At 36.3% G+C, this 26,140-nt stretch overlaps 3 protein-coding genes, 1 long non-coding RNA gene and 1 other non-coding gene across 6 annotated transcripts; 1 reads left to right on the top strand and 4 right to left on the bottom strand.

Moving 5' to 3' along the window:
- Positions 1–1,009: 1,009 nt before the first annotated feature.
- LOC107785275 (uncharacterized) lies at positions 1,010–8,980 on the bottom strand. The gene is made up of 3 exons (XM_016606540.2): positions 8,689–8,980; positions 3,025–3,135; positions 1,010–1,483 (listed from the first exon to the last, which is right to left on the bottom strand). The coding sequence occupies exons 1-3, from the start codon at positions 8,803–8,805 to the stop codon at positions 1,274–1,276; spliced, it is 438 nt and encodes a 145-aa protein (XP_016462026.1). The 5' UTR covers positions 8,806–8,980; the 3' UTR covers positions 1,010–1,273.
- Positions 3,213–8,682, bottom strand: LOC142176466 (uncharacterized). Its single transcript, XR_012705096.1, has 2 exons — positions 4,622–8,682; positions 3,213–3,769 (listed from the first exon to the last, which is right to left on the bottom strand). It is a non-coding gene; the product is annotated as an uncharacterized LOC142176466 (long non-coding RNA).
- A 1,377-nt stretch (positions 8,981–10,357) lies between the features above and the next one.
- LOC107785276 (putative glycerol-3-phosphate transporter 4) lies at positions 10,358–16,454 on the top strand. The gene is made up of 3 exons (XM_016606541.2): positions 10,358–11,790; positions 13,061–13,600; positions 15,998–16,454. The coding sequence occupies exons 1-3, from the start codon at positions 10,749–10,751 to the stop codon at positions 16,033–16,035; spliced, it is 1,620 nt and encodes a 539-aa protein (XP_016462027.1). The 5' UTR covers positions 10,358–10,748; the 3' UTR covers positions 16,036–16,454.
- A 2,256-nt stretch (positions 16,455–18,710) lies between these two features.
- Positions 18,711–23,022, bottom strand: LOC107785277 (uncharacterized). 2 transcript variants are annotated; one of them, XM_016606543.2, is made up of 7 exons: positions 22,402–23,022; positions 21,706–21,794; positions 21,529–21,604; positions 21,026–21,075; positions 20,579–20,926; positions 20,381–20,419; positions 18,711–19,055 (listed from the first exon to the last, which is right to left on the bottom strand). In XM_016606543.2, the coding sequence occupies exons 1-7, from the start codon at positions 22,577–22,579 to the stop codon at positions 18,879–18,881; spliced, it is 957 nt and encodes a 318-aa protein (XP_016462029.1). In that variant the 5' UTR covers positions 22,580–23,022; the 3' UTR covers positions 18,711–18,878. The 2 variants fall into 2 exon arrangements, with proteins under 2 accessions (XP_016462029.1, XP_075100982.1); XM_075244881.1 differs by lacking the exon at positions 22,402–23,022 and adding an exon at positions 22,304–22,393.
- A 291-nt stretch (positions 23,023–23,313) lies between these two features.
- On the bottom strand, positions 23,314–23,387 carry TRNAN-GUU (transfer RNA asparagine (anticodon GUU)). Its single transcript has one exon. It is a non-coding gene; the product is annotated as a tRNA-Asn (tRNA).
- Between the last annotated feature and the right edge of the window lie 2,753 nt (positions 23,388–26,140).

The raw sequence follows: 26,140 nt of genomic DNA, 5'->3' as shown, positions 1-26,140 counted from the left end.
TTTATTTATTGAAAATACAACTTATTTTCTTTTTTAATCTTTAAATGGACTTTATGAGGTTGAAGAATATTATTGCTTATGTCCTTGTTGACTATAAGTTATTCCTGATAACTACTACTAACATGTGATTTTTTTCCAACCCTCACCCTGCAAACTCTTCCAAAAAGAAAGATAACTAAAAAAAGAAAATTACCCTTTTATTTTTTGCATTCTCTTGCTAGTAATTTCTCTTAAAGTAAGGATCAAGATAATGATATTTTTAAGTTTATTATTTATGGTTTAAAAAACATGGTATAAGAAATTAAAAGGAATAGAAAAGTAATGGCAAGAAAACAATAAATAAAATAAAATAGAAGAAACAAAGAGAGTTTGTTTGAACCTTTTTATCAAACAAATATATTTATATTCTTATATGCTTTGTGATGAGTGATGTTACTTTATTTTATCTGCAGTAGGTCTTTTGACCTTGTAGGAGCTTGATTTGGTGCAACCTGTGACTTAGTTATTGGTCTTCACATCCACATTTTTGACCGTCAGATCTCCTCCTAACATTGGTTCTCATTTCAATTAGGTCATCAACAAAATGGCTATCACCAATCACTATTTATGTTACATATACTCGAGACTAGTGATGTGAACAAACTTTTTTCTTGTTTGAACTCTAGCTTTTCCTTGATAATAAGGCGTGCGATCGATACTCAAAGGATCAACAAAGGTAATGAGATGCCTCTGAAGCATCGAACATGAAATGTATGTAATATCTTAAGAAAGAATAATTTAATGTAATGTCATGTTTCCAGTAAATAAGCAGTAAATCATCTTTGCATGTATGAGATTGAGTTGTTTCCTCATGAATTGTAGACTTTAATACCACGAAAGATCCTTAAAAAACTGTATTATAATCAGACATATTTCAAAATTTTCCTTCAGTTTTCTGTAACAAACTCATCAGATACAAAGCTGAAGCTGAATGTGAAATGGCTTTTTACTGAAACCATTAACACTCGAACCTGGGAACGAGAAAATCACATTGAGACAATGTATAAATTACAACAGAAATCATCGTTGGCATGTGTAATTGAAATAAGCAAACTAATTCCTGCTTCTCTACTCGTTCCAAATTTATCAGAAGCTTTGGAAGGGGCGAGATCCTCCTCCCTTTTTGGATTGCCAAAACCATGCCACATCTAAGAGGCAAAACAACATGAATTCGTACTGTTCAATTTCAGGAACAATTTTATACTCTACAAAAGAGTGTTACTTTTGGTGGGATCTATGTAGATGCTTTATCTTGGCCATGTTTTTCCGTGACCACATTTTCTGCGCTTATTAGTTTCTCCGCCTGATGTTTCTCAAGAAAAGCTTGTTTGTGCAAGATATTCATCATCTCCTTCGTTCTCTTCTCCTCTCCTTCAAGCTGCATTTTCACTATTGCTTCTGCTTCCTTGTTTATTGGCTTGAAATAGTCATCAATAGCAGCCTCCTGAAAACATTCACCCATTTTTTCAAGCAATGAGTCCAGGTCAGAAGATCAGACATAACACCAGGAGGGGAACATGACATCAGTAACAATAGCAGGAGACTTTGAAACCAACCCTACTCTGTATTAAGTTCCTAATACCTTGCTGTCATAATACAACAAGTGAATGAAGCAGATGGTAAAATGATGTAAAGCAAGCATCTACAAAAGATATATGGAGAACACACAGAATAAGAACACGAGAACACTGTTGGGTACTACTCCCTCTGACCAATTTATGTGACACTCATGTAAGTCATTATATTAAAGGTCAGACTCAAAACTGTAGAGGCACTGGAATAGCAAGTTGAAGATCAAGGTGACATTGATGAAGCAGCATGCGGGAAAGTCCAACCGCTAGGATCTCAGACTGCACCAGAGACAGCTGAATAGTACAAGTATTCTGTGAGGAAGGGCTTGACAGTTTTAGCAGTACAATCGAGTAAAAGCAGCACCAATCAAGGACATCGATCCACTTGGTTCAAGATCTTGGTTTGCACGAGTGTCAAATACCAGCAATTTCTCAAATTCAATATATTCAATGTGAATACAGCCTAAAATTCAATCAACGATGTTTCCTTCTAAATCAAGATTTTCAGCCATTAACGAACAAAAATTGGGACAAACAAATCAGGTTTTCATTTAAAATCAAAGGTTTGCAAGATGTAAGTTCAATATCCAGGTTATCTACAATTTTCCATCTGGGGAGGCGGGAGGGAGGGGGCGGGGAGGGAGGATAAGTCAGGTTATATGATGTGCAGAAGAGGAATGATTGATTCTCAGACTCAGCTAGACTCAAGAGTATTCACCGCTAAGTAAGAACTTTAAATGTGGCCAAAAGCCACACGTTAATCTAGGTTCACACGTCACACCTGACAAAAATTGAGCCAAATTAAGCTTAAGCTAAGTCAAAACTCAAAACTGATTGGTTCATCAGCCAGGTGGCTTTTTTGCATTGCATTCCAACTTCTTCTCTGTTCTCCTAGAGCTGGAAGTATAAATTCAGCCTCAAAATATGGAGTCTTGTGGTCTTAGAAAAACAATGTTTTGGAACCCACTTTGTGCTCTGAAAGTAGAACCTTTCTATTTCACACGGATCTCTGAGCCAAGGGTCTCCCGGAAACAGTCTCTCTACCCCTACAGGGTAGGGGTAATGTCTGCGTACACCCTAGCCTCCGCAAACCCTACTAGTGAGATTTTACTGGGTTGTTGTTGTTGTTGTACAATAAACACGGATGCAAGATGTTAGGCCATTGCTCATTTAGGATGACTTATATTGTTTGTGGAATAGATCCAACATCCTCTTCAAGATTGACCTTACACTACCTCTTTTGCAAATTATAAACAACAATACCCAGGAGAGCAGAACTTCTTTAAAGAATTATAATCAGGATCACCAAGTAATAGTTTATAGCATGCTTCTGAAGTAAACAGGAACACAAACAGAAGTTTTCAACGGAAGCAAGTTAACAACAGGGCAAAATTCAAAAAAATTGTAAACTCACAGTCTCCTCTAGCTTCTTATTCAAAGCTTGCATCTCTTCCACCATGCGCCTAACTTCTGACAAAATCATTTGTTCAGGAACCTTCCTTATTGCTGCTTTCCTCTCCTCCGCCTGTTCAAACATCACAAAAGAAGAGATAGAGATAGAGATTAACATTGTAGAACCGAATGGCAAGCACTACTTCAAAATTTACCCACTAATCTTCGTGGTCTCTGTGAGGAGGCACGAGAGAAAATATGTTATTGATATTGGATGATAAATACAATACAAGAGGTCCCTATTTATAGCTATACACTACAAGGAGATATTACCCCTCTTCCAATGTGGGACAAGACTACACTATACATATCTGTAAACTAACACTCCCCCTCAAGCCGGTGCATACACATCATATGTACCGAACTTGTTACACATGTAACTAATACGAGAACCAGTAAGAGATTTAGTGAAAATATCTGCTAGTTGATCATTCGACTTTACAAACTTTGTAACAATATCTCCTGAAAGTATTTTTTCTCTGACAAAGTGACAGTCGATCTCAATGTGTTTAGTCCTCTCATGGAACACCGGATTTGACGCAATATGAAGAGCAGCTTGGTTATCACACACTAGTTTCATCTTGTTGATTTCTCCGAACTTTAACTCCTTGAGCAACTGCTTGACCCAAACTAACTCACACGTCGCCATAGCCACGGACAAAAAAAGACGAACAAATGCTACTTTAGCCACGGGAGAGAAAGTATCACTGTAATCAAGCCCAAAAATCTGAGTATATCCTTTTGCAACAAGACGGGCCTTAAGCCGATCAACCCAGTGTTGTGAAGAGCGTGAAGCGAGGAAAAGCGACAAGCCCCTTTTCGCTTAAAGCGAGAAGCGAAGCGCTCGCTTTTTTGAAGTGAAGCGGAATTTTAAAAAAAATATTAAAATAAATACTGCATAGACAACCTATGTAACTGTAAGCAAAAAAATGGCAACAACGAAAAAAATTGGGCAGCATTTCGCTGCAATTTAAGACTGAAACAGTGAAAGAAGAAGAAGAAGAAGAAGAAGAAGAAGAGAATGAAGAAGAAGAAGAAGAAGAAGAAGAAGAGAATGAGAAAAAGAAGAACTGGAGGGGGAAAAAATTTTGGCAGCATTTCGCTGCTATTTTGAGACTGAAACAGTGAAAGAAAAAGAAAAAGAAAAAGAAGAAGAAGAAGAAGGGGGAGGAGGAGGAAGAAGAAATCACATACCTGGGCTTGAACATGATGAACTTGAACTTTAAAAGTGCAGAAAATGGGAACCCTAATCGTCTGTTCTTTTCTGCTGCTCAATATGTTTTGAAAAAAGAGAGCTTTTTTAATTTTTAATCGTTGGCAGCACCTTAATATATCGAAGCGCTCGCTTCTGTCGCTTCTCACGCTTCTCGCTTTTTTGGCAGAAGCGAACGCTTTATAACACCTGCTACGCTTCACAACATAGAAGCGACCAAGTTCCCGCTTCGCTTCGCTTCACGCTTTAAGCGCTGAAGCGAGCGCTTTTCACAACTCTGGATCAACCTGGCCATCCGGGCCGACTTTGACTGCATAAACCCAACGACAACCAACAGTAGACTTACCTGTTGGAACAGGAACAAGCTCCCAAGTGCCACTCGCATGTAAAGCAGACATCTCGTCAATCATATCATGTCGTCATCCTGGATGAGATAGTGCCTCACCTGCAGACTTAGGGATAGAAACAGTGGACAAATAAGATATAAAAGCATAATGAGGTGACGACAGACGATGATAACTTAAACCGACATAGTGGGGATTAGGATTAAGTGTGGATCATACACCTTTGCGGAGTGCAATTGGTTGACTAAGAGGAGACACGTCCGCATTAGGTGCAGAATCTGATGCGGGGCGTGAATCACCTGGGCCTGATGCTGGATGTGGACGACGATGATAAGTCAAGAGTGGTGGAGCTGCAGAAGGTTGAACTGGATTATGTGGAGGAACTGGAGCTATAGGTGGTGGAGCTACAACCGGAGTTGTAGGTGGTGGAACTGGAGCTATAGGTGGTGGAGCTGGAATGACTGAATCTCCAAAAGATGAAACTGGTAGTACCTCAGAAATAGCTAAGTGATGACATGAACCTGTGAAGTATGATTGGGTTTCAAATAAGGTAACATCAGCGGACATAAAGTACCGTTGGAAGTCAGGAGAGTAGCATCGATACCCATTTTGTGTTCTCGAGAAACCCAGAAATACGCACTTAAGAGCACGAGGAGCTAACTTATCTGTTCCTGGAGTAAGGTTATGGACAAAACAAGTGCTTCCAAAGATACGGGGTGGAAGAGAGAACAAAGGTAAGTGAGGAAACATGACAGAGAATGGAACTTGGTTCTGGATAGCTGAAGATGGCATACAATTAACAAGATAGCAAGATGTAAGAACTGCATCGCCCAAAAACGCAACGGAGCATGAGATTGTATGAGTAGGGTACGGGCAGTTTCAATAAGATGTCTATTCTTTCTTTCAGCTACCCCATTTTGTTGAATCGTGTACGGACAAGATGTTTGATGAATAATCTCATGAGATTTCATAAACTGCTGAAATGGGGAAGACAAATACTCTCGGGCATTATCACTACGAAATGTGCGAATAGAAACCCCAAATTGATTTTGAATTTCAGCGTGGAAGGTCTGGAAAATAGAAAACAGCTCAGATCGATTTTTTATCAAAAATATCCAAGTGCACCTGGAATAATCATCAATGAAACTGACAAAGTAGCGGAATCCCAAGGTGGAACTGACCCGACTAGGACCCCAAACATCTGAATGGACTAAAGTAAAAGGTGACTCTGCTCGATTATCAAGACGCCGAGGGAAATGGGAGCGGGTATGCTTACCGAGCTGACATGACTCACACTCTAGAGCTGACAAGTGAGATAAACCAGATACCATTTTCTGAAGTTTTGACAAACTGGGATGTCCCAACCGTTTATGTAATAAATCTGGTGAATCAGTAACAGGACAAGTTGTAGAAGGAAGACAAGATGTGAGTCCATGTGATTTAGCAAGTATAAGGTAATAAGGTCTGTTTGATTAACGCCCGGTACCAATGATCCGCCTTGTACTGCGTTCCTGCATAAAAACATGATCATCAAGAAATAAAACAGCGCATTTAAGTGATTTGGCTAGGCGACTAACAGCTATGAGATTAAAAGGACTATTGGGAACATAAAGGACTGAATCTAAAGGTAAGAAAGGAAGTGGGCTTGCTTGACCTATTGCAGTTGCCATGGTTTGAGACCCATTGGCCATTGTGACTTTTGGAAGAGATTGAGAATACGAAATAGTAGTGAAAAGAGATTTGTTACCAGAAATATGATCTGATGCACCTGAATCAATGACCCAAGACTCAGAGGATGAAGATTGAGAGAAACAAGTCACGTTATTACCTGTTTGAACAACAGAAGGTATCTCAGAAGATGTATGCTTACATGCTTTATACTGAAGGAACTCAATATACTCTGCTAAAGAAACCATCCGACTATTCAGCATCGGTTCCCATGTCGCTACAATTTGTAGTAGTAGGGTTAACTTGAAATAGTGGAAATAAGTAACTCCTGTGAGAAAACTGAAGAAATAACTTGAAAAACACTGTTTACAGCAGGGAAACTGAACATTGTTCTATGCCGGAAACACTGTTCACGCCGGAAAATTCCAAAGTTGTCGGAATTTGTCGTAACCAGGATGGATAAACTCGGAATTCCTTTGCGAGCAAGCTGTCCTGAAGAAATGTTTTCAAAAAATGGCCGGAAAGGTCACTTTTCACGCCGGAAAAATATATAAGTGGTCGGAATTTGATTTGAATTAGATGGGTAGGCTCGGAATTTTGAGGAGAGCACACTGTCCTGAAGAAGCTTCGCGAAAAAAATGGCCGAAAGGTGGCCGGAACCCTCGCCGGAAAAGTTGTTGTTGCCGGCGCGTGGAGGAGTGTGGCGGCTTTTCTGACGGATAAAATTTCAGGGGTTAGTCGTCGGAGGGTGATCTACCCCGTGGTGGTGTTGGTTTTAGCACAACACCGACAGAAAGTGACTTTCACTCAGACAAGCCTTAGGTCACCGGAAAAATTGCACGATGACTAAGTTCTTTCTTCCCGGTTAACGCTGGAATGACGCACAACGATCTTTTCTCACTAATGCTCTGATACCATGTGAGAAGGCACGGGAGAAAATATGTTATTGATATTGGATGATAAATACAATACAAGAGGTCCCTATTTATAGCTATACACTACAAGGAGATATTACTCCTCTTCCAATGTGAGACAAGACTACTATACATAGCTGTAAACTAACAGTCTCTCCTTAGTAATTGTATACCCAAGGAATTATCTAAATTCCAAGCCACAGGCACACGCACAGTTCTTTTATATTAACAGGAAGATTTAGAGGGTGTTGGCGAAGAGAAGATAAGCCCTAGGTATCATCAAGGGGCAAACCAGTTTGTAGCTACAGGCATCTACAGCACTTCTTTTAAATTTTGGTGTCCATGTTTTGCTTGTGTTTGGGTGGGGAGGCAGAATATAAGTCAACTCAAGTTGAAATCAAACCAATAATTCAATTTTTTACATGTTACAATAACCAGTAGATCGACTCTCTAAAAAATTGAGTTCTCAGTTTTGGAAGAGACCCCCCATCAAAAGAACCTAGATGCTTAACAAAAAACAAAGCTTGTGAAGCTGTAACCTAGCCTAACAGTTGATTGTATAAACTTTTTACTAGCTAGCTTGCCATAACAAATTATGCCTCAACGTCTCCGAACCAATAGCTTTAGAGATGCTAAACATTCAATTAGCATACGACTATAAACAGATGTGCAATGCACAAATATAAGCAAGAAGTGGAAATGCATTGAAAAGGGTACCATGGCTGGTGATTTAAATTTAATTTATCACATCATATAAAGCTAGTCCGAGTTGACAGCTTATTATTACAGGCAAGATCACATCCTTATTATGGCATCAAGTGAAAAAGAAAAGCACACAACACTACCCAGGGCAGAACGATGCTCTGCCACCAAAAAAATAGTTACTTTTAAGTCCCGCGGTTAATTAACGATATAATGCAACAAATAGCAGAAGCTTCCACATTTAATTTTCCTTTTTCCGTTAAAGAATTGTCTTTTCCAATCCAACTCAACATTTTCAAAAGACTACCTTTTGTATTGATAAGAAAATGCTGATACAGCATCCAAGGGGTGGCCTAGTGGTCAATGAAATGGGTGAGAACCATGAGGTCTCAGGTTCAAATCCCAGGCAACTAGTTGATTTCTTCCCACCTATCAAAGGTACCTGGTACTTGTTGCTGGTGGGAGGTGGCAGGTATCCTATGGAATTAGTCGAGGTACCCGCAAGCTCGCCCGCACATCAGGGTTATAAATAAAAAATGCTGATACAGTCAACGCTCAAACGAAAAATAGCCATTAGTCAAGCTATGCCTCGATCCGAATTAATTAAAGTCAGCTATACGATTCCTCTGTATAGGTTCCTCTCTATTTAAATGCATTTCATTCCGGTACGAAATTATTCATATAGAAATATATGACATCTGAATATAACAATACACAACTGCCTATGTAATTCAACAGAGAATCAGATTTAGCAATAAGAAATTGAATTGAAATTGAGAAATGACCTGTTGAAGTCGTTGTTGCATCTGCAATCGATAAGAACGGATTCGACGCTCTTCATAGCCTGAAAGAACCCTAATATAGAACATTGCTTTCCTCCCAAATTCTAGAAGCTTCTTCATCTTAGGTAATCAAGTTTCAGCTCCCAATATTATTTACAGAAAGCGTGAAATGATTAGCGGCTTTATTTTTTCAGGTTTGAAGAATTGGATTCATAGTCGAGCTGAAGCTGAAGCAGCCTCACTTTTAGATGTCGCTCCGCTGCGTTTCGTGCGTTCTTTTGGTGAAAGTTCAGAAAATTACTTATTTTCTACTTTCTAGGAATTGTTTTGGCGGAAAAATGAGAAAAATAGTCTCTTATGTTTTGGCTTAGGTTTAAAATAATCCCTCAAGAATACCCTTGAACTGTTTTGGTCCTTTAATTTGCAAAAGTTGAGTAATTTAACTCCGTCAATTATATAACAAACTCTAGCTCCAGTAATTGAGTGATGATTCTCTAACTACTATGGATTCAGAAAGCTCAACATCAGTCATTTGTATGATGCTCTACATGGTTTTGAACTATGCAATGAAATTATTTCAATGACAATTGAGTCAAATGATTAAATTAGAAAATTAAGAAAAATTGAGATAGAAAGATAAATTTACCTGAAATACAAAGAACTCAAAACTTCATGAAAAATATGGGAATATGATAAGCGGCTCTTTATCGCTTTTAAATGAAGAAGATTAAAAGGTTTTGTGATTAAAACTGGTTAAGTTTAACTACATTTTAACTAATGGCTTACCATAAAAAGGATGACCAATAAGTGACCAACCCGTACCATTTTACAAATATTAAGAGGTTGAAATTGGTTTGGCAACAGGTGAAAGAATGGATTAACAATGAAAATAAGGACCAAAACTTTTTTTTATGTAGCGGAAGAAAAGAATGTAAAAATTTATTGATATTTGATGCGTCATTAACGTGACATTAACATATCTCATGTGGATATCACTCTAACTATGAAATTGATATTATATATCTTAGGGTGATATTAATTTTATTTAAAATAAACATAGGAGGTACCTAAAGTCTGTATTTTTCTGTACAAATTTAATGGATAACTTATATATTTTTATTGAATTTATTCAAAATTGAATTGAAGTAATTGAAGACACATTCCTTCTTAAACTGTATGCCCATTAATGTATTTACATTAAAAATCATCGTGTCACTAGACCATTATTTCCAAGCATGTTAATTGTTGTAAGATTTAGAGTGCCCAAAATGTAAAACTTAACCAGCTTCACAAATATCTTTTTAGATACTCCTAGCAAAGCGTACGTGTTCGTGCTTCTCACTCCGTTTCAATTTAGATGAGCTAGTTTGAATCGGTACGGAGTTTATTTTTTAAAAAATAAAGATTTTTATAACTTGTGGCCTTAAAAATTTAAGGAGTAAAAGTTTTGTGAAGTTATGACATTTGTATGATTATAAAAACTTCTTATTAAAGATAAAATAGGTAAAATAAAAATTTTAAAATTAAATTATTTCTAATTGTTAAAATGTATAAATGTGTCACCTAAATTGAAAACTTACAGTAGAAAACCAAAAACAGTTTTATCAATTCTTGGAAATGTATAACCAAAAGCAGCCGCCATTTTAATCTCTTCCGGACTGGATCCACGACTGAACGTTAAGCTATTGGCCATGCAGTAAATGAAGACAAAAACAAAGTGCACGTGACGATCCTCACGGGCCTTTCCTCAACGGTTTTGCGTGGCGCCGAACCATTACCCTGACCAGAATTTCAAAACCGACACGTAGCATTTTCCTTTGCTTCACGTCATCTCTCTCTCTCTCTCTCCCGCCACCCTTCCATTTCTCACACACACACAGTTGGAGGAAATTATGGGTGAATTCCCCGAAACTATGATTCCCTATCTGAACCCGGTTTAGTGAATTTCCTATCTTTCTGCAAAATCTATGTTTAATCAAAAAAAGAAAGAAAGAAAGAAAGAAGTTGTCTCTGATCAACGTGGCTAAGGTGAAATTTGGATTAATTTCTAGGGTTTATACGAGATGGCAGGGAATAATGATGTAATGAAAGGAAACCCACCTGGGATTTTGCTAATAAGAAGCATGAGAGGTAAAGATTGGAGTCTAAAGACGTACAAATACGTGGTTTTGTTGATTACATTCATAGCTTATACATCTTACCATGCTTCAAGAAAACCCAGTAGTATTGTCAAGAGTGTTTTACATCCACACCCATTTCTCAACATAACGGTTTCAAATCCATGGCCTATGGGTCCAGTTTTCATAAAGAATGAAACTTTGGTTCCTATTGATTTGGTTCATTCAAAAAAGAAAGGCTGGGAACCATTTAATGATGAGGATGGTACGTCGAAATTAGGGGAAATTGATGTTGCATTTCTTGCATGTTATTCAATAGGAATGTACGTGGCTGGACATTTAGGGGATTCATTGGACCTAAGGTTGTTTTTAACAACTGGTATGATTGGAAGTGGCATTTTTGTGGGGTTATTTGGTATGGGTTATTTTTGGAAAATACATGCTTTTTGGTTTTACTTGCTTATGCAAATGGTTGCTGGGTTATTTCAGGCTACTGGCTGGCCTTCTGTTGTTGCTGTTATTGGTAATTGGTTTGGGAAAAGGAAAAGGGGATTGATTATGGGTATTTGGAATGCTCATACCTCTGTTGGGAATATTAGTGGATCCCTTATGGCTGCTGGTGTTTTGGAACATGGATGGGGTTGGTCTTTTATTGTTCCAGGAGCGTTTATATTTTTTGCGGGGATAATCGTGTACTTGCTATTGCCTGCTTATCCGGAAGATGTTGGATTTCCTTGTCCTAATCGTCCCTCGTCTGTAGAGGATTTGTCTGCGACTAATGATGAAGAAGCTCAGACAGTGAAAGAAAATATGGTTGAAAATGGACATGACAATGTCCGTCGGCCTGGTTCAGGAAATAGGAGAAGTGTTGGTCTTCTTGATGCTTGTCTAATACCAGGAGTGATTCCATTTGCACTGTGTCTTTTCTTCTCAAAGTTGGTAGCATACACATTTTTGTACTGGTTGCCGTTTTACCTTAGTCGAACAGGTATCGCTGCTTGCATTTATGAATTGTTTGCTATACTTGGTTCTTTGTGTGTGATAGGCATCATTCTGAAGCATTAAAGATGTCCAAGAAGCCTACAGATTGCAACAATTATCTAAAATGGTATTACCTAGGTTTGAAGTTAGATTTCGTGACTGCTAGTTTTTCCACTTGCAAGTTCATTTGTAATAATTTTTGTTTCTGTGAGATATTTTGGAGTGTTCGTTGCTGATAAGGAGGGAATTTTGATAATGGAGCTTTTGAGTGTTGAAAGAGAAAAGATTCGTGTATCTTTTGTAAATCTCTAGAATGTAGCTTTTCTAACTTTCAATCTGATTAAGGAGCATGGCATCTTTAAATATTGGAACTGCAGTGCAGTCTATGCTTCTAACAGCAAATCAGAGCTACTGATCATATTTTTCAATTGGCTGTATTTACATTGCATACAGGAGTGACACTCTTCTCCTTAACTAATCAGTTTCTCCTTTCCCTTTTTGGTGAAATCCCAAAAATGATGAGCACCTGAACAGGACAAGGGTCAGGTTGCATCAGTATACCAACATATGTAGAATATCCCACACAAGCTCATTAGTTCTGGCCTAGCTAACAAACAATGTTGGCACTACATTCTAGTGCAAAATGGCTTCTAGATAAGTGAAAAGCTGCAAAGTACCAGACTTATACATGTTTTAAATAATTTGAAGTTGTCATCTGAGTGTTTGAACTTCTGATTATGCAGATATTAGTTTGAGGATTCACTAGTTTAAGTTAAGATGCATATCAGAATATCCGAAAGGCTGTACCTAAGCAAACTGCACAACTTCCTTGAAGGATTGCTGGCAATGTAGTGTGTTCTAGTTCAAATTCATAATTTAAAGTCTAGAAGATAGAGAAAAACTGTATGTTATGATGATGGATATCGCGGCTTCAATAGCTGTTAAGGTTCACTTCTTGATTGAAGCTTGTTAGAAATGCTTGTTGGTTATATACTTGCTTTTACATCAAGTGTTTCCCGGGTGCTAACAACTTAAAGTAACAGTTCTCCATTTTCTATACTTGTTCCCCTTATCTTTTAGAAGTGTTGAAGATATAAAAATCTACCCGATGGACTTTAGACTACCTAGAATAATTATCTTTTTGTTTGTGAAGAGTATCAATTTCCATTCTACTTTGAAGATTCATTGTCAGATTTTTTTATTTATTTATTTTTTTTTTGTAAATTTCGACATCATGGTCATGTTCCTAATCCTGGTTCTTGATAATCTCTTTACAGCTATAGGGGGAGAGTATGTTTCAGTGAAATCTGCTGGGAATCTCTCTGCTTTGTTTGATGTTGGAGGTATAGTTGGTGGAATTCTAGCTGGACATCTATCCGACAAGCTTGATGCTCGTGCTACTACAGCAGCCAGCTTCATGTATGCAGCAATTCCTTCTATGCTTTTGTATCGCAAATATGGAAGTGCATCAAAGCTCATGAACATTTTGCTCATGATGATAGCTGGGTTGTTTGTCAATGGACCTTATGCGCTTATAACAACTGCAGTGTCAGCAGATCTGGGTACTCACAGCTCCTTGAGAGGAGATTCTCGAGCACTAGCAACAGTTACTGCCATTATTGATGGTACTGGATCTATGGGTGCTGCTCTAGGTCCTCTTTTGACAGGTTTTCTTTCAACAAAAGGATGGGATGCAGTTTTTATAATGCTTGTTGTTGGTGCACTTAGTGCTGGTCTTCTTTTATCTCGTTTGGTCGTATCTGAACTGAGTGAGAAGTTTTCTAAACGCCTACCCTATGGACAACACAATAGCGGAGGTAAAATTTGTCTCCATTTGTGTGTCTGTTTTTCATTTTATCTTTGTTCAACCGTGTCTATCATCCTTATTTCATTAGCATGCTGATTTTAAGATTGGAGCAGCAGGACAAAATGAATTAGACACTCTTTGTTTTATCCCAGTTCACAGCAAGAAAAGTAACTTGCAATAGTGTTTTATTTATATATCTTGCTATGTTACCTTTATTCCAAGAAACAAGTAACAGAAACAAGTAACAATGAATATTGCTATCGTGTTGCCGTCTAAACTTGGTAACAATCTTTATTATCTGCTAGTGGTTTATTGTTGTCAAGTAAGGGGTTACATCTGTTCTAAGCAGCAGCTATGTCTGGCACTTTCAAACTTTTATGACCTAAATGTACCAAGTGTATCCTTATTAATTTTTAGTTGGATTAGTTAATGACAGAAGCTGCCTGTTTTTATCTTCTGAACAAGCCTACAAAGTCAAAATCTTTTATCCTTTTATATGAGTTTCTGTAGATAAAAATTCTAGTCTAGATATTATAGCTTTATCCTATATCACTGATAAAAAAAAACCTGTATTAAACAATTTCTTGTTCCCTGGTATTCATGTTCATATCATATAGGCTCCTGGAGTAAATCCTGAAGCTAGTGGAGTTTGAGACTTTAATATTAAATTTAGTAGGTCCTAATCGTGCTGTAGATCCCGGTGCATGTGCGATGTATTGTGTCAGTAATATGCTATAGCATTTCCAGTGAAGAATGGAAATTTTAACAGCACCTTGATGCTTGTGTTCTTACTCCAGAGCAGTAGTTCAGTCTGAGTTCTATATACTGGTGTACTCCTATATGATTATCATTTGCATGGGCTGAAGAATGTATCTTACCAATCAAAAATTGATTATTACTTGATCTCCTTTTGTCTATGTTTTATCCAATCCCCTTATATCTCACACTTAATTACCTATTTGTTCACTGCGAAAGTTACCACGCCTAATTGACTCCAGCTTCAAATGAGTTGAGCTCCTCCTCCATCTCTATCGTGAACACACATGAGGAAATGAAAATACAAGTATTATTTTGTTGTATGCTCAATATATTTCCAGATGGAATTAAAATGCATCAAGATTGAGTTTCTGCCAGAATTGGATCATTCCTTTTCAAAAACAAATGCATAATATACTTGCATGGTGAAGTGCATCAGAATCTGCAGTGATGCGAGTGGTTGATCTTACTCTGGCAAAAGTGTTTTTTTCTTTTGTTTATCTTTTGTCCATTTCCCAGTAATTCTAAGAGTTCGACACTTCTGCAACTTTTATCCTATTCCCCCCCCCCCCCCCAAACCCAAAAAAAAACCCATAAGAAAGATGGAATTAATGTATTACCAATGCATGAAAAGAATTAGCACATGGTGAAAGCTTACTGGTTTATATGTCTCCTTCCTTGTGCAGTAATTACAGATATATTTGGAGTAGATGTACATCTTGCTCTGTGTTTTGAGAATCTTACTTCAGAAATTGTCGTGTTGCTTCATCATTGCGTAATTATTATATGACGACAATGAAAAAGTTATTTCAAGTTATTAATCCTATCTGTATATCATTTTGCTAATGCCTATGATCAGGGTTAAATCCCTTCTAGCTCTCTAGTTTCTGTACATATTTGCAATTTGAAGCACCTATAAAGCACTCATAGATATGTTTCAATCCTTAACTTGCAGACATTTGTTTTAGGAAATTGTTATTTAGAACTTTTTAGGTGATTTAACCTTGCAAAATGAATAACACGGCTATTAAAGAATGCATCTTGCTCAGTACTTTCTTGCTTTTGTGCTATTACTACTGAGTTTCCTATGATATGGGAGAGGAAGGATGAACTGCAGCAACAGGGGTTAGACTCCTTTTCTTCGTGTTTTTGTGATGTCAATATTTGTAGTTGAAACAATGTTAAAGCCTCCAGGCAAAGTGTTGCAATCTCCAGAAACTCTTACGAGTTTTAAACTTACAGACAGTATGCTGGGACATGGTTCTATCATCTGGCAGTCTTTGTTATAATTTGAAGTGTCAACTGTTCACGTAAATCTTTGGAAATTTCTTTTGTTTTGAAATTGATTCACTATGTGGAGTTAGTGTAAATGAAATTTTCTGACATATTCTAACATGCTATTTCGTGAGCCATTTATTTGCTTGCGACTTTGCATAAGATGTTGCTATTATCTGGTTGTCTATTAATAGTTCTGTATTTTGCCGAAGGGGGAGGGAGTCATTGTTTTGACAGTTTTTTCCACGTATTAATTCTTTCCTTTTTGGAGTATATTGTTTAGCTTGTTCTCTATTCCTCGATGATTGTAAGTTCTGCTTATAATTTTCAACATTTTGAATCAGTCTTAGTCTAAGAAAATTGCTTCTTTTTGCAGGTTCTGCATCTCAACCCCTTCTAAGTGACCAAAAATAAGGACTGGTCAGGCATCATCGTCTCAAGAAACATGGAGAAATGTTGGCAGATACAGGTACTACCTCTATGTGAAATGCAAGCGAAAAATCAAGATTGTGAAACAGCCACTGGAATCAACGGGATGCCACTTTTTCATCAACATTGCCATTAACTTTGATATGCTTTTATTTGGCGATTTATGGGTGCTTTTGTAGCTCGTTGGAGTTGTTATTGCCCTGAACATAGTCTCTTGGTACATGTCTAAATGAAACTAAGGCATTTCTTGAGGTTTTTCTATTGCGGTTGTTGCTTGTTATCTGAGATATATATTCAAGGTTTAACCAGACGTGTCTGTTAGTTAGACTACAGCTGATATTACCTTTCTTCCTATTCCAGGAAAGAGGACATGTTGATAAAATAAAGTGAGGCTAGACTATGTCTACATTCTACTATTCTTTTCTGAATGAGTTGCATTTTCAAAAGAAACTGAGCATTATATTGCATGTAGTTTTGCATAGGGTTCAAGTATTCCAGTAGAAGAAAGTTGTTAATGTATACCACCTCTGGAGTCAACTATTAGAACTCTCAACATCAAATTCAAGATCCTAAGACTTGTGTAATTCTGTTGGCTCTCGTGCACCTATGCATGCTGTTTTTAGGGAAGTTTAACTAGAGCAACTAAGGGGATCGGAATATGTGGTCACTGGTCACTGTTAGGTCGTTTTCGTTTTCCAATGTCAATATACGTGCGAGCATTACTTTAGTTCGAAAACATTTGTTTTACAAATACAAGAAATTATTTATTACTATTTTTTTCTAGATTTACTCTTCCAATAAACAAGTGTTAATTAAGTAAAACATTTAAGGAGAGACGAGTGATAGTAAAAACAAATACTCTTATAATTAAGTTTTTTTATATGTCATTCATATTATCGTCTTTAAAACAAATACTCTTATAATTAAGCTTTTTATATGTCATTTTTAAACGGCGTAAATTTTTTTAAAGACGATAATATGAATCAAAGGGAGTAAGACTTGCAACGAGTGTCTTTTTCCCCCCAAATCGATGAATGAAATGCAGACACATCCAAACCCCACATGATTGGTGTTGTAGTTAGGGTTGAAAAGCTTTTATTTGGAGAAAAATGCGTATGTAAATTATTTTTCAGAAAAAAATATTTTTGGAGAATACTTGTTTCTAGTTTTCGAAGAGAAAACTACCTTCAACTTGTTTTTGGGTCAGGGAAAATATTCTGATCAGGATGGTGAACAAAGCAATTTTTTAGACAAAGATAGTCGCTTTGCAATTTGGAAAGCTTTTTCTTATAGTAGCTTTTATAATCCAAATGAGGCCTATTACAATCTTAATTTGATTTGATGAACGGACATGGACCTTAAAAGACGTATTTTCAAAAATATATTATTTTATATTTTACTTCTTACTTGTTAATGTGCCACCACGTTTATGTCAAAATCAGTTCCATTTTGATAAACATGACCAATGTGCTATGCATTTACAACAGAAAAAGGAGTGCTCAACCACAAACTTTGCAAAGTTTTGAGTAGACTGTCCTCTCTATATATCCACGTTAAACAAATACCTCAGAACACAAACTTCCTCTAAAACCTTTGTACATTCTATTCAAGAATCCACTCTTGTGTTTCCTGGGAAAGAAGTCAATTTTTTTCACAAGAGAGTCATGGCTACATCATGTGTCATGTTAGTGCTCTCCCTTTCCTTTACATTTCTATCTCTCTTTGCTGCACAAGCACCCACAATGCCGCCGTCTAGCATGGCAGCCCCACCGACGATCGCCATGCCTCCTTTTATGTCACCAGCAGCACCAGTGGCATTTCCTCCAACAATGAGTCCTGGTCCATCAGTTAGCTCATCACCAGCCCCAGGTGCACCTGATATGGCACCCCTCATGCCTGCCTCTCCTCCTGCACCCATGGGACCGGGGCCTGTGTCGGCACCGGCTCCTGCACCTACTGATGCTGTGTTGCCATCAAGTGCTTTTGTGCACAGAAGTAGCATGGCAATGGTAGCACTTATTGGGAGTGCAGCACTCTTCTTCTAAGTTGATGCTCATTATCTTTCACATTTGCTGTAGATTGAAAATATGTTTACCTGTTTGTGTATTCTTTATTGCATTTTAATATACTTTACAGTGTTGTTTTTCATTTTTGTTGTTTCACTTTGTCCTTGATTCTTGAGGATCATTCATGTATGTGAGTTTAAGGAATGATGAGGAGTCATTTATCAATTGTTACTTGTTACAGCTATCGTGTAACATTTTCACTCAGCTAAATAAAAGACACTGTTCTTACATGTCTTTCCAGCGCTATTTCTACTTCTTTGGAACTTGAATTTCATGTAAATTTCCAAGCAAATACTAGTTCAAAAGCCAAGATTGACTTCAGTCTAACACTAGATCTCCAAATATCAGCCATAATCTAAGTAAAGAGAAAGCACCTGATTTTCTTTCTGTTTTCCAGCATTCTGGGGATAAAGTTAAAACGAATTATCAAAACAAATGAACATACGTTCATCGCGGAGTATATGCATATGTAGAAAGAGAGGGGAACGCACGCCAGAAACCTGAAAGTAGTAGACTGCACCAAGTAAGAGTACCTTTCTTTTTCTAACATCCTACATACACTTTTTTGGCTTTAAGCTTTAATCCAGATGCTACTTATTTGCATGTGCTTAGCTTTCATACAACAATAAAAAATCAGTTGCAAATCCGCAAAGGCAAAAAGAGAAGGTCAGCTTTTCGATTCAATTGCTCGGGTGATGTAGAAAAAACCCGTAAGATATTCATCATCTTATCGAAACAAAGAAAAAGAAAAAGAAATTACATTCATCGTCTCCTTTGTTTTCTACGGCACTCAAAACATTCAGTACATGGAAACTTACTTCCACTAGAGTAGCTGGTATGGAGTTTACTGGGCGAGACTTTCAAGTCTTTCACTAGTATCTGGCGAAGCTTTTCATTTTCCTGCATGAGCTCGTCAATCACTTGCTGGTGTTTCAACACCTACCATGCACCAAATTTATTTTCAGTACTTCACACGCCATATAAACATAAATCAACAGAGATTAAAAAAAAATTCACGGCCATTTCAGCAGTTAAACAATTGAATAGATAAATTTATTCAGAAAAAGAAACAAAAGCAGTGATAAACTGAGTTAATACGTCGTAAACAAATTCATCTGCGAGGGAGAGGAGAGAAAGGGAAAAAAAGAATCGTTTACTAGGTTTTAGTAATGTAAGTCAATATTCTATTAAGGACATCGTTAATAAGTGGTCTAATCAGTCTTCCTCATATTACAATCTACTTGCAAAGTTGGGAAAAGGCCCAAAAATGACCTTGTGGTATTCGAAATGGATCAATTATAACCCCCGGTTAAATTTGAATCCAAAAATGACCCTGCCGTTATAAAATGGGTCTAATAATGCCCTTGTGTTATTCAAAATGGATCAATAATGCCCTGGATTTTTTTTTTATTTTTAAAAATGCTTTTAAAAACTGAAAAATATATATTCTGTAAAAACTAGAAAAAGAAAGGAATTTGCAAAATATATATTTTTAAGTCTTTTCAGTTTTTTTAAAGTATTTATTTTGTAAAAACTGAAAAAAAAAATATTAAAAAACTGAAAAAAAAAACTCTCCTAAAGCAGTGGACTACATATGCATTAGTTTTAAAAAAATAAAAATATTTTGCAAAATCTTTTTTTTTTCAATTTGACGGTTCAATATTTTTTCGGTTTATTTTTGTAAAATAAAAAATCTACCATAATTATCGGTACAGTTATAAATTTATATAAAAACATACGGTTTTATTAAAAAAAACCTAAAAATCGGTTCGGCACGGTACGATTATGTCGGTTTAGTCGGTTTTTAAATATTCATTTACAATTATATGTCGGTTTTTTTAAAAAAATAAATTTCCAGTTTTTAAAATTTTTTTTTTTTCAATAAATTTCCAGTTTTTTAATTATTTTTTTTCAGTTTTTACAAAATAAATACTTTAAAAAAACTGAAAAAACTTAAAAATATATATTTTGCAAATTCCTTTCTTTTTCTAGTTTTTACAGAATATATATATTTCAGTTTTTAAAAGCATTTTTAAAAAAAAAAAAAAATTCAGGGCATTATTGATCCATTTTGAATAACACAAGGGCATTATTAGACCCATTTTATAACGGCAGGGTCATTTTTGGATTCAAATTTAAACGGGGGTTATAATTGATTCATTTCGAATACCACAAGGTCATTTTTGGGCCTTTTCCCTTTTAAGTTTAAAAAAGGAAAAGGAAAAGAGTTGGCTTCTAAATAAATAGTCAAAGTGAAAGCTTACAATATGAAGAAGGTTGTTCTCTGATCTCAAACGCTCCGACTGCAAACATAGAATTAACTAATACATGTTAGCAACCTCCTATTTCTATTAACAATTATCAATCTAATCCTTAGCACAATATACAACAAATATAAAAAGACCTTACAAAATTACGCTTAATGTATAATGTTATAAGAAATGTGTTTCATCTTCACATACCAGCTCATTTGCTGTACTGCCTTCATCCTTCAAAAGTGAACTCTGCAAAAAATTACTAAGAACCTTCTCAGTTCGACTGCTATATGTTGTATTTGAAGAGCTGACATTAGTTTTTGAAGTTTCATTTTCATGAGAAGATAGAGAACTTGTGTTTGTATCTGTAAGCAAGCCCAGAGAAGAATTATGAGGGACCTTCACTTCAAGTGAATTGACACTTCCCAGTGGATTCTGATTAGAGGCTTCATTGATCGTCCTCATGCCAGCTTGCAAGGACGGTGGAAGGATGCCTTGACCAACAGACAAGCCGGTCGACATTCCAGACTTCATCATTAATTTAGTCATGGCTTGCTGCAGATTGAGAGAAGTTATGTTAAAACCTATGAAAGTGTGGAGGATGAGGGCAAACTCAGCAGATAGCGGCAACAAGGCTATGGAGAGAATACATACAATTAAAAACAACTGAATCTGATCCACTACTCCGCGCTTCACAGCAAGACCTGACATACACCACCAAGATTTTGCTATTTAACAACAGAAATGTTTAGAAGAATCTGCCATAACACAACTTTATAAAATAGAGTCTTTGTGATTCAGCTATTTCCTTTTTCTTTCTTCCATTATATCATTCCCAGAGTTTGTGACCACAATTAGTACCAAGCCTGTGGTTCAGAGATGACACAAGTTTACATTCCAATAAGCCCAATTAGCTTTGACTAAGGTATCTATCACTCAAACAGTTAACTCTTCCGTTTCTTGAAACACCCATGGAAACCTGGCCACGATCAACAGATCTTTTAAGTCTTCAACTCAATATCCTCTTAAGTAAAGAGTGCACATAAAGTGGTTACCAACATCACCGTAGACTGTAGTTTAGTAATTTTCCACTTCAAAAACTAATCATCCTCAATGCAAAATATAACCTTTAACAAAGAAAGAGTAAGTCTACATACCAACACCAAAACCATGTCCAAAACCTACTCCACATCCAATGCCTGCTTCAATGCCTTTTGCCCCAACCTTCCTCAACTACAGAAAAGACAAAGAAATGAAAAAACCATCACAAGAACAAAATTTTAAGGTATATTGATCACAATACTATGTGAAGACAATTCAACAAATTAACATACAGAATTATTAACATGTCTTCCAACTCCAGAAAATGCATCTGTTGCGCCCCTAGTGGCAGTCATAACTTGATTTAGCATTGGTATTGCACCTAAAAACAAGGTAAAATTAGTGATAAAGAGATATCAATTTAAAAGAACAGAAAGTCCTATAATTTAGAGTATCTCATATCATAATCCCTTTCATGCTTAGATACTAGGGATCCAATAATCACAAGAACACAGAAAGGCTGAACAGGATTAGATTGTTATTGACACCAATACAATGGTGTGACTCACAAATTAGCAAGCTGATAAAACCACACAAACTGCATACAATTTAGATTGCTCAATCACACATCACATTTATCCATGTATAGCATCGTACAACAGATCAATGACTCATGTTCTCAACATTGTATAGCATCCAGAAATCACCTAGTGTTTATGCTTCCGGTGGGATTTGAGCAAACAATGCAATATTACATTACATCAAATAGCACAAAACATGCAGAAATTGGATATCAACCACTACCAACAACATAAAGATTTCAACTTTACACATTTCAAGTCATTAACAAACAAACACACCAAACAAAATTAGAACCCCTAAATGAATTACTCGAATTCTTGGGTTCCCGTTCTTTAGGTTTCCAAAAATCTTCAAATTTCATGTTTTTTTTTGGTTAATGAGAAGAAAAGAGAAGGAGTGACGAGTACCTAGATTTAAAGGGCGACCAACACCAATTCCAATACCACAACCAATGCCAAAGCCAGTAAATACTTGCCCCACCTTCAAAGTAAAAGGATTCTCTATTCTCACCCTTCTTTTTTCTGCAGTAACTATTACGCCATTGCTATTACTACTGCTGCTGCTAGTTGTACTGTCCGTATCCATTAGCACTGTTTCCTTCCCTTTTGTACCAATTCAGTCTTCAGTGTTTTCCCTCTTCTAACAAACTGAACAAAAGTGCAGAGTGTGTTCAGCTAGATTCTTCAAATAGTTGCAGACCCGTTAAGCTGCTTTTCTGTAAGAAAGTATAAATAAGCATATAAATGGGTACGGTAAGTAGAAAAAAGCATTTTGTTTAAAATTTTGAATTTGTGTTAATTTTCTTTATAAATAAAATCAAATATTGTTGGTTTTTTAGAATCGAATCAAATCAAAACAAAACAAATCAAATCAAAGAAAAATTATCTTTTGTTTTGGAGCAAAACAAAGGGCAAACTTCCTGAAAAAATAGATACAATTGTGAATTAAACTTGCGTTACCTTAACAACCAAAAAATCAATATAAACCAGAATTAATAAAGTTTTTTGTTAATTTATTAATAGTTTACCAAATCATTCATATCTCTTATGAAGTAAAAGTCAACATAAACCAAAAATAGTTAATACTAAGTGAAGACACTAGTCTGCAAAACAAAAACCAAAAAAAAAAAAAAAAAAGTTGAAGACGCTATCCAAAAGATCAACACAAATCAGAATTGATAAAGTTTTTTTGTTAATTTATTTATATTTCACTAAATCATTTATGTCTCTTATGAAGTAAAAGTCAATTTAAACAAAAAGAATAGCTAATTAATTGTAAGCGAAGACAGCAGTCTGCATAAAACAAAGATGATAAAAAAACGCTAGAAGGAGGGGTTGAACCTCCGACCTTGTGGTTAACAGCCACACGCTCTAACCAACTGAGCTATTCCAGCTTCATGTTCTTATTAAATAGTACAAATTTTAAAACGTTTGTTATTTTGGAATTTTCTTTAGGTGGTGCTCTTACTTTCGTGAAAAACCATTAAATTGCTAATGTTAGTTAAAATATGGAATACTTTTAAAAAATTAGATAGGAACCTTTAATTTTTATACGTATATAAAAAAAATTAAAATGGACTTTAGTAGTTTATAAAAACTTTGAAAATCTTCTGTGGGTAATGTCGATGAGATCACAAGGAAGTCTGCAAAAAAAAAAAAAAAAATCCAAACATTTTGCATCTTCTATAAGGACTAGATTTCCCAATAAAATCAGAATAAATCGTCATCATAACTCATATGTGAAGTTTGAGAAATAAGCAAGCTCACTATGTTACTATTCATGTGAGCCTCATGACTCTTGCAACTTAAAATGAGTGTCCACTAACAAAACATATAAATATAAAGAGATAGACCATGATTTTTTTTGGTAATTAAATTTTTTTATTGATCACCAAGTGAATCATTACAAAGCTATACCTCACTTTAGACTCAGTCAGATGTCTCTATACAATATTTATCTTTCCCTATACATCAGTTAACTTCTCACCTCCCCTTTTAACTATTAAGTCAACTAACACTAACATCTATTCAAAATTTTAACTGATGTAATAGTCTCCTAGTTCCAGCATTAGCTCTAACATTGCATACACATGCTATAGTTCTTGCTATTTCATCTATATCTCTTCTGGCCTTCTCAAACACTCGATTGTTTCTTTCACACCATATCATGTGGATTATCTCAGCATATATTATCTTGAAGGCAGCAATTGCTTGAGACTTTCCTTTAGCATTCTCTATTGCCCATCTCCAATGATGGTTCCATGATTTCAGACCATGTGGTTGCATCTGAAACTACATTAGGACCCTGTTCCATATCCTTTGAGCAAAGACACATTTCACAAAAAGATGGTTTCTGCTCTCACTATGTAATTCACATATGATACATACTGTGTCCACTAGCATACCCCATTGTACGAATCTATCACTTGCAAGTAGTTTGTTTTGAAAGAACATCCACATAGTAAACTTAGCTTTGGTTCTTGCTTCATTTCTGAACATGAAGGTCTTCCATTCCACTCTAGGTAATTGCCCCAGTATCTGGTGGTAGAGTTGTCTGATCATGCTGTATTTTTCTTGAGCCATTGTCTGCCTTAGGTCCACTATCTCCCTTGCCCCAATCAGCTTCCTGACCAGCCAAGAAGTATGTTGAGGAATTGGCATGTCATCTGGCTGTTGGTTTTTTATATAATAGGAGTGGATCCACCTAACCCACAACTTATCCACCTTATGTGCAAGATCCCAGTATTTTTTAGCAACTGCAACTTTATTCCATAGTTTCAGGTTGATGAGGTTTAGCCCTCCTGCACTCTTAGGTGTACACATTTTCTTCCAAGCCACCAGTAACCTTCTTGTGATAACATTAGAACTAGATCATACATAACTCCTACAGTAAGCCTCTATTATTTTGAGAACTTTACTGGGATTAAGAACAACTGTGGCCAATAAGCATATATACCAAACATGACTGATTGTACTAGCTGAATCCTTCCTGCATACGACAAATTTTTGGTTGTCCATGAGGAGATTCTAGCTACCATTTTCTCTATTAGAGATTGCCATTGAGCTAAGGACATCTTTTTAGTTGATAAAGGCACTCCTAAATATTTTACTAGGATAATCTTTGCTGCATTTCATCTAGCACTGCTTGTGTAACACCTCCATAATAGATATAACTTTTAGTCTGATTAGCTTGTAGACCTGAGGCTCTATAAAATTGGTTAAGGCATTGTTGAAGCTGAGTAACATAAGTATATCACCTCTTTCAAATATGAGCAAATCATCAGAAAAACTGAGATGTGTAATACCTAGCTTTGAACATCTAGGGTGAAATTTATACTCATTCTCCTTTTTTAATCCTTTGAGGCTTCTACTCAAGTACTCCATTACAATTGCAAACATGAAAGGTGAAATAGGATCACCTTATCTCAGTCCTTTAGCTGCTGAGAAAGGAACTGAAGGCTCTTCATTCACCATAATTGAGTAGCTCACAGTCTTAACACAAGTTATGACCCAGTGTTGAAATCTTCTAGGGAATTCTAGCTCAACCATGACCTGCTCCAGAAATATCCACTCCACAGAATCATAGGCCTTGGTCAGGTCTATTTTGATCATACATCTAGGAGAAGTGTTCTTCCTTGTGTAAGCTTTGACAAGCTCATGAGCCAAAATGATGTTGTCTGCAATCTTCCTCCCATGAATGAATCCAGCATGTGCTTCACTAATGATGTTTGTTATAACTTTCTGTAGTCTATTCGCTAGCACCTTTGAGATGATCTTATATAGTACTAAGCAACAAGAAATAGGTTTGAAATCTTTTGCTGCTCTAGGATTGTTTAACTTACGTACCAATGTAATTGTAGTGCAATTTATGGCTTTATATAGCTTACCAATAGTGAAGAAATCCTCAATTGCTCTTACTACATCACTTTTGATCATTGGCCATGCTCCTTTGAAGAAGCAAGAGTTATATCCATTCACTCTAGAGGCTTTATCTTCATGTATTGCACACAATGCTGCATATATCTCTTCCTCTGTTACTTCCACACATAAGCTCAAGTGTTGTTCATGAGTGAGCTTAGGTCCATTTTTCATAGTTTCCTTGTTGATAGAAGGAAAAGATGCAACAACAGTTCCCATCAAGCTCTTA

This window comes from Nicotiana tabacum, chromosome 22, assembly GCF_000715075.1.
Source record: "Nicotiana tabacum cultivar K326 chromosome 22, ASM71507v2, whole genome shotgun sequence".
In the NCBI taxonomy this organism is placed as follows: Eukaryota; Viridiplantae; Streptophyta; class Magnoliopsida; order Solanales; family Solanaceae; genus Nicotiana; species Nicotiana tabacum.
Note: the sequence above shows the minus strand (reverse complement) of the source record. Positions and strands in the feature narration are given on the sequence as shown.